Source organism: Lepidochelys olivacea (assembly GCF_965140295.1).
Source record: "Lepidochelys olivacea isolate rLepOli2 genome assembly, chromosome: 6".
Lineage (NCBI taxonomy): Eukaryota > Metazoa > Chordata > Testudines > Cheloniidae > Lepidochelys > Lepidochelys olivacea.
In genome coordinates, this window is record NC_140416.1 from 48921490 (window position 1) to 48930645 (window position 9156).

General features: G+C 41.1%; 1 protein-coding gene across 6 annotated transcripts in view; it reads left to right on the top strand.

The window, feature by feature from the left end:
• IFTAP (intraflagellar transport associated protein) overlaps window positions 1-6521 on the top strand; it is a 62788-nt gene extending 56267 nt beyond the window's left edge. For all 6 annotated transcript variants that reach the window (XM_084631665.1, XM_084631662.1, XM_084631664.1 and 3 more), the window contains one exon: window positions 1157-6521. In XM_084631665.1, coding sequence (XP_084487791.1) covers window positions 1157-1321 — 165 coding nt within the window. In that variant the 3' untranslated portion in view covers window positions 1322-6521. The remainder of the gene's footprint in view (window positions 1-1156) is intronic.
• The last annotated feature ends 2635 nt before the right edge of the window (window positions 6522-9156 follow it).

Sequence of the window (9156 nt, forward strand, 5' to 3'; positions counted from 1 at the left end):
GTGGATCAGAGCCTGAGTCCCACTGTGACTTGGGTCCAAGCCCTGTCATTTAGCAGTGTGGATGCAGCTTGAACCACAGACTCGAGTCAGAAGGTCTGTGTAGCACAGTATGGACATATTAGCATAACTGTGAGACCCAGGTCCAGCAACTATAAACCCAGGTTTACAAAGCAGTGTGGACACTCAAGCATGGGGTTGGAAACAACAAGCCCATAAACCTAGGTCCAGCACACCCAGGTTTAGAGAGCAATGTAGACCTACCCATAGAAATATTATGCTAAATTGGGCAAAGCACAGGGACCAGTCCTGTACTGTTGGAGAACAGGGAGGATGTAAAAGATGTGCTAACAAGATGTTCCCATCTGTAATTTCTAGGATTAATTTATCTAATGTCTTATTGAAAACATTTTATGCTATGGTCCCTCTGCTTGTCCTTATTAATATGCAGCCTTTAAAATATTATGATTTATTTACTTATCCTATTTATAAATTGTGCCAACTAAAGTCTTTTCAAAACACATTTATAATTTAAAATATTCAGTGCAACATATGTCAGCTGAGCCAATATTGACTAATTCTGCAATACTGTACTTCCCATCAACCAAAATAACCCACTGCACACCTCTGCAAGCAACTTCTTTGGTTAAAGGAAACAGGCCTTGCAGTGTTTTAATAACTGAAAATTGATTATGCTTCTTTGCTCCTTATAGGCATTCCCATTGCTACAAAATGTAGTATCAGTTGAGTAAACAGCACATAAAACTAGCCAAAATCTGAAAGTTGTGGGACCTATCCTTGCAACTTAACATATAGCTCTACATATTTTTTCCATATCCTCACAACCCTGCTGGTACAAGTGGTGGAAATGTAATAGTTGTATGCAAGGGAGGTTTTTTGATTCCTTGCCTTCAGCAAAAATTAGTTAATGATATTCGTTCCAATACAGTATGGTACAAATGGGGCACATTAAATGGCTTCAATTAGGTCAAATTGAATAATTGAATTTATTCTTTTACTTAAAAACAGCTTAATCAGCTGAGAGTGCTGGAGTCTAAAAATAGTTTAATTAAATATTAACCAGGTGTTTATGTTTTGAGCTTCTTTATCGTTACTTGCTGCTGTTTTATTTATATTTCTATATTTTTCCCTGTTGCAGCTATGTGGGGATGAAGTTCAGCTGTTCTCCCTTGATGAAGAATTTGACTATGACAGTGTGGCATTGACCCCCAAGTTCTCTGAGGCTGAGATGAAGGCCATTATAAACTTGTCTGTACAGAAAAAAGTAAGGCTTGGCCTCAAGTCACCAGGATGTGAAGACTGAAGCTGACGTACCTTGCTGGGCATTCTGTTATTCAGCTGGAAAAATATTTTAAGGGGAAAATCCAGCTCCTTCTTCTGCCATCATAGAGGGCTCTTTTGCAATAGAGCCAGTGTGGGCCTGTCATAGAACCTGTGGGATGTTCATATACCCTGTGCAGCATGGGGCTGAAGTAGCCTCTACGTAGTATTATTATTCATTATTTGTATTACTGTAGTGCTTAGGAGCCCTAATGATAGATCAGGACCCCATTGTACTAGGTGCTGTTCAAACACAGAACAAACAGATGGTCCTTGCTCCAAAGAGCCTACAGTCTAAGCATAGCAGCTCCACAGCCTGGAGGGTAGATTCCTCTGTCTCTGCCCCCTTTACATATCCCTAGAACCACTTTCCTAGGTACTCATACTGGATGCTCTGATCTGGATTTGTTCCTATATGCATACAATTCCTACATAGATCAGTGGGTTTTGAAAGACTTAAGCCCTGGTTCTCAGCCCCAGTTCCACTTGCTTTGTTGTTCTCTGGCAGCACAAAGCCACAGGAATGGTGCCTTAAAAGGCAGCTAGGAATTCCTGTGGTGAAGAAAAATCCTTGAGTAGCATATAATGCTCACAGTGCTAGAATAATGACTCCTTAGCAGGTCAGTATAAGCTGGTGTAAATTAGAGCAGCTCTATGGCTGCTCCAACTACATTTTGTGCTGGCTTCAGCTCCCAACCAGCCCAGTGCTGTCTCAGAGCCGTTTTTGCCTGGCTCCCTCAGGAGTGTAAACACGAGCTTGTGGCAACTGAGCATTCAGCCTTTAGTCTCTTTTTCTAGCATTATAAAGTGTAAAGATACAGAACTGTAGACCAGTGATCCAACCCAGGAAGAATTTTGAGACCTTCTGTGTGATTTCAGTTCTTCAGACTAGTAATATTCCTATTTTTTCAGTGTTTTTTCCTAACCTGAGTTTGAATTAAGTGTGTATAATTCCTGAAAAATCACAGTAATGTCTCTTTTTTTTGGTCACAAAAAAGTCTTCAGGGCAGGAGAAGCAGAAAAGCAGTGATTTCACCCATTACCTAACTTGACGAATAAAATGTAGTCTGTAAATATGGAAATTTCATACATTTATATAGGAAATGGTCCCAAGGTTTTTCATCATATGATATACATTCAGCATCACTGAAATGCAGCAGCCTGTGGGGTGGAGAGTGAAAGTGCATACAACATGCTGCATAGCATGTGAGGGAAGGAGAACATGTGGCCAAAGGCCCTGGGGAAAATGCTTGCTCTTACATGGAGAGTCATGAGATATGTAGGACTCAATCCTTCTTGCTTTCCTTCAGCCATTGGGGCCATTTGCATGAGCAAAAGTACCAACACCTGGTCCATAATGGGTCAGGTACATCCTGGCATAACTCCATTAACTTTAGTTTGTGGACCAACAATTCATCTTTGGCATAATACCATTAACTTTGCGATATAAGATTACAGCGATGGGTGTGGTAAGAATGCCTGGGTAGATAGCTTTGGGTTTGAACAACATGCTGTTTAAACACTTTGAATGAAATCCATAAGGCTGGATGGCTGCTCCAAAGCCAACAGTTTCCATGAGTCAAAAAATGGCATCCTCGTTCCAAAGGAAATGATTTGTTTCAATTATATGGCAAATTATAAACAGGCACCACTGACAGCAGGATATTTTTTGTTTTGATTGATTAGACGACATCATTTGAGGTAGGGTTAATAAACAGGGGAAAGGAAGAAGAGAGTGCTCGGATACTATGAATATAGGCAGTTGTATAAAACCCTAAGATAGGCTAGGTAGAGAAGGTAAAAGGTATAGACCCAACGTGGTGGGAGAACATGAGAACATTTTAAAAAACTGTCTTTAAAGCTATGCTAAAGTTGTGGTAAAAACGGACTGAAAACACTCCTTAATTCATTTTGTTTCACCAGGTACAGAGCCCTGTGTATAAAATGGGAGCGGGGGGAGCCATGGCTAGATTTCAGCTGGATGAGAAGGGGGACCTGGAAGGGCATTGTTATAGAAAAGGTTGAGATCCAGTGTATTAAGACATCCAGGCCTCCCTTGAAAAACATTAACTATGGCTCACTGCATCCCTGTGATGTAAGTTCAGTGAAGCTGAATGACCTCAGTAGGCAACTCTCTGTTTAAGAGACCACTGTAAAACATCCCCATAGTCTCCAGACTTTGTTCAACCCCCAGCTGAAGAACCAACACTATTAGGAAACAGTTTTGCAAGTCCATGGGGTGATTTGTTTAGGCCGGGTTTCATTGCATTCGTTGCCCTATTTTCCAGAAGGGTAAACTCAGGCACAGTGAAGTTAAGGGTCAATTCTATTTCCATTGAGGTCAGTGACAAAACTTGGTCAAAGTTGCATAATGACTCAGCGGCAAAGAGTCCTGTGGCACCTTATAGACTAACAGACGTATTAGAGCATGAGCTTTCGTGGGTGAATACCCACTTCGTCGGATGCATGTAGTGGAAATTTCCAGAGGCAGGTATACATTTTCTGGAAATTTCCACTACATTCATCTGACGAAGTGGGTATTCACCCACGAAAGCTCACGCTCCAATACATCTGTTAGTCTATAAGGTGCCACAGGACTCTTAGTCTGGATCTGTAAAAGCAGCAAACATGGCTACCCCTCTGAAGCTTGACATAATGACTCAGTAGCCAAATCTAGCCCTGGTAAATGTAAGCACATCTACTATTGACCCCATTAACAGTTGTGTCTTCTACACTAGGGATGAAGTTAACGACTCCCTTCCCTTTCTTTCAGATAGATACACTTCTCTTACCTACTGCTTAGGTAGGTATGTTCTATACACTGTCATTCAGACTGATCATTACATGGTTCAGTTTGGGATAAAGAAATACACCTCTTTGGTTAATGCTGAACAATTGTTAAACTCTGGTGCAACATTCATCTTGTGCAGAGAGGTGGGATACTTCGCTTAGGCCTCTTGTGAATTTTCCGTTTTCCCTTTGCTTATAGAGATAAATATCATAATGGAGAACAGGCACAGTAAGTTAGACTTGCTGGTCAGTTCATTTTATTGACCTGCTTAGATGTGACTCAGTTGTTAATGTACCATTTCATTGCTTATCTGCTGCTGGGAAACCATATTTCCTATCCTGTAATTATTCATCAAGTCTTTCTTCAGTTGATATTGATACATATATAGATATATATCTGGTATTGTTTAATTGTCGGCATTATAAGACTTTGGGGCCTGACTGATAGATTCCTTCCTCCCCACCCAGTATTTAGAATTTGGCCTGGGGGGAGAAGGGGAGAGAATGACCTAATGCGTGCACACACACACACACACACACACACACACACACACTTTTTATTTGCAGCCAATTGTATTAAATTAATTTTCCTCTCCTCCAAAATCAGTTCTCCTGTACATGGCAAAAATCCACACAAGAAACAGTTCAAGGTTCCCCCTTGAGGATTTTTTCTCTGGATTGTTCCTTGAGGGTGGGGTATGCCCCCCTCCCAAAATGACCAGGATTTTGAAATGCAAATCTCACAGATCTTGGAGGATTCATCAGAATGCAGAAACTATAGGGGGAAAATGTAGAAAACGGAGCTTAAATCGTTCATTTGTTAGTTTCAACACGAAGTCCTCTTGCACTCCTTCTCTAACTGCAGACACTTCAGAACAAAGAAATCTAATGCATTTTCAAATCATGTTTAGAGCAGTTATTTTCCCAAGTCAAGTTAGTGTTAATTATAATATAGATTAATACTTTTTTAAGAGGATAACTTGCTTGCAAGTGGTGCTAACACACAGACACACACAAATAATTCCCATTTCTTTTAAAGTCTTTTAATCTAACCTATCTATATGAGGATTGGGAAAACCTAGGGCAACATTGGGCCTTATGTACACTTTGGAATTTTTTTTAGAAGTCCCTACATTACTCAGAAATAGTGACAGGTTGTTGAAGAGGTTCAGATTTGGGCTCAGAGCCAAACCTTTGTGGTATAGAAATCAACATGGAACCAAATTCCATGTATGGCACAAATCCAACAACCCCATGTATTGCACAGTTTGACTAACCAACAACTTGGATGTCAAAATATCCACTTGGCTTGTAGGATGAAAAATGCCCACTATGGTTTTTACCACTCAATTTTAGTAGTACTCAGTGATAGCCTGATTTTTACTTTGGCCCAGATTCTGCAGTCCAACTGAGGGCAGGAAAGGCCAAGCAGAGCATGGTACCTGTTCAATTTCACTTCACCAGGGGCCTGCAGCCTCTTCAGACTGCACCATGAAGGATCCTAAACGCTAGTTCAGTTGCGTGCAGGTATGCACATCTGCTGGTCAAAACTCCCTGCGTAAAGAATTGTGGTGGAGCAGCTGTGGGTGCTACTGCAGCCCTGAAGCTGTCATATTGGATGCAGAGTGGCAACTGAAAAGGCTGGGGCAAAGATTCATTTGCTCTGATCCCAGCAGACCTCATCAGCACATAGTTCATTTACTGAGGCTGAGTGCTGACGAGAGGACTTGAAAATGTTGGCTTCACAAACCGCAAAAATTCAGCTCACAATAGTTCAAGTGACACATGAAAGATGAGGAAACCCTTGATAATGATTCTTGACAGCCTCACGAGATGAGTTCCCTGCACCACAGAGATGAGCACTTGTGATAAGTAAGGGCATTCCCACCGCTATGAACTTTCTTGTGGTGAACTGGCAGTTAGCACAGGTGGGCGTGAGGTGCCACATGTACCTTGGGGGTTCTCTTGAAGGGAATGTATCCTTTTCAAGGATTGGTTGGTTGCTTTGGCCAATCCCTGACATCTGAAATTCTGCCAGGTGTTAAATGTCTGCCTGTCCTTTCTGAAAACAAAAAGGTCGTTTTCTCTTAAAGGGCTTTAATTAAGTTCTAAACTCTTCAAATGATTATGAGTTTGGTAAAGCCGTTTGAGGAGACATCTTGAGGTGACATCTTGTTGGCAAGAGTATTGTACAGCCATATCACATGTTTATGATACTGTCAGATACTAAGGAAGCAAAGTGGAGATATTTTAGCTTTACCACTTGTTTATGAAATGTTTGCAAGAAGAAAAGCAAGGGTTAAGATGTACTGTCATTCTTATAGTCAAGCTAATTTATCTGCAATCACATGGACTCGCAGCTAAATGGAACTCAATTGTAATAAATTATGAGAATGCAAAACGGTTGTCTTATTTACAGAATCTCTGAAAAAGACAATGGCAATGAAAATTCCCCAGAGCAATCAATTGTGATCTTACACAGGCTATTGGATATCTTCTTCAGAACAACTATTCACATAATCATGTTTCAAAATAGCAAGTAGGATGGATGTAAACCAAACCCGGGTCTGGTTTCAAGCTGAGCTGCAGGGGCTAACCCTACTCACTATATTAAGGGCCAAATCACACTCCTAGGTCTGAACACCCCAAACTTTGGGGAAGTTCAAACTTGGACCTGTATCCAAATGTTTCTTATTGCTGTTTCTAAGGGCCCATCTGTACTACAAAAATAATGGTGTAAGGGGACCTGCCTGTGTAGAAAAGTCCCATGGAATTTAATAATAATGAAAACAATTGGGTTCTATAGAAATGTAATAGTGTTCTATAGATATGATTGTGAAAACATAGAAATTACATGGAAAATTAACTAGCGAATCATATCCATGCTATAGAATTTTTATAGGATGATTCATCTTATAGAAAAGATAATTTTATATAATGGTGAAAAACCTATGGGAAGTTTATGATTTTGTCATGAAGATGATTACAACACATCTGTCCTTAGACCCCATTACAATAAGGTTAAAATCTGTAGGCAGGACTTAATTGTGTTTCATAACCATGCTAAAGTCCAAGGCTTTTTCTTGATTGCATGCAATGGTTACAACAGGGTAAGATCCCATCAGCACAACATTCTCTTTGAACTATAAAAAGAAAAGGAGCACTTGTGGCACCTTAGAGACTAACCAATTTATTTGAGCATAACCTTTCATGAGCTGCAGCTCACTTCATCGGATGCATACTGTGGAAACTGCAGAAGACATTATATACACAGAGACCATGAAACAATACCTCCTCCCACCGCACTCTCCTGCTGGTAATAGCTTATCCAAAGTGACCACTCTCCTTTCAATGTGTATGAAAATCAAGGTGGGCCATTTCCAGCAAAAATCCAGGTTTTCTCACCCCCGCCCCCCCTCCAAAAACCACACACACAAACTCACTCTCCTGCTGGTAATAGCTTATCCAAAGTGACCACTCTCCTTACAATGTGTATGAAAATCAAGGTGGGCCATCTCCAGCACAAATCCAGGTTTTCTCACCCCCCCGCCCCATACACACACAAACTCACTCTCCTGCTGGTAATAGCTCATCCAAAGTGACCACGCTCCCTACAATGTGCATGATAATCAAGGTGGGCCATTTCCAGCACAAATCCAGGTTTTCTCACCCCCCCCCCCCGCACACATCTTGGGAGACAGGCCAGTCCTTGCCTACAGACAGCCCCCCAACCTGAAGCAAATACTCACCAACAACCACATACCATACAACAGAACCACTAACCCAGGAACCTATCCTTGCAACAAAGCCCGTTGCCCACTGTGCCCACATATCTATTCAGGGGACACCATCACAGGGCCTAATCACATCAGCCACACTATCAGAGGCTCGTTCACCTGCACATCCACCAATATGATATATGCCATCATGTGTCAGCAATGCCCCTCTGCCATGTACATTGGTCAAACTGGACAGTCTCTACGTAAAAGAATAAATGGACACAAATCAGATGTCAAGAATTATAACATTCATAAACCAGTCGGAGAACACTTCAATCTCTCTGGTCACGCAATTACAGACATGAAGGTCGCTATCTTACAACAAAAAAACTTCAAATCCAGACTCCAGCGAGAAACTGCTGAATTGGAATTCATTTGCAAATTGGATACTATTAATTTAGGCTTAAATAGAGACTGGGAGTGGCTAAGTCATTATGCAAGGTAGCCTATTTCCCCTTGTTTTTTCCTACCCCTCGCTCCCCTCAGACGTTCTGGTTAAACTTGGATTTATGCTGGAAATGGCCCACCTTGATTATCATGCACATTGTAAAGAGAGTGGTCACTTTGGATGGGCTATTACCAGCAGGAGAATAAGTTTGTGTGTGTGGGGGGGGGGCGGAGGGTGAGAAAACCTGGATTTGTGCTGGAAATGGCCCAACTTCATTATCATACACATTGTAAGGAGAGTGATCACTTTAGATAAGCTATTACCAGCAGGAGAGTGCAGTGGGAGGAGGTATTGGTTCATGGTCTCTGTGTATATAATGTCTTCTGCAGTTTCCACAGTATGCATCCGATGAAGTGAGCTGTAGCTCACGAAAGCTTATGCTCAAATAAATTGGTTAGTCTCTAAGGTGCCACAAGTACTCCTTTTCTTTAAAAGATGGAAGCTGAGATGCATTTTTTTGGTTGGTGTCAGATTTACAACCAGCTTACCTAAACATGATAAGACAATACATTTGTCGGATGAGCTACTTTCCTGCTGGATACATTTTTACAGTAAAAGAAGATGGAAGGCTAGTGTCTGTCCCAGGCACCATCGATGCTGCGTTAGTACTTTTATGCATAAGCTTAATATTCACAAAGCTTTCAAAAACAAAGAATCAGGAAAGTACAAATTATGGTCAGACTGCTTATTGAATGAAAATTTAATGCAGGATTGTCCTTTGTTTAAGTCAGATGCTTAGACTTAGTTTCCCATCTCACCGAAAGTTCTGTTAACTAGTCTAGTTCAAAATCCAGGCTGTCA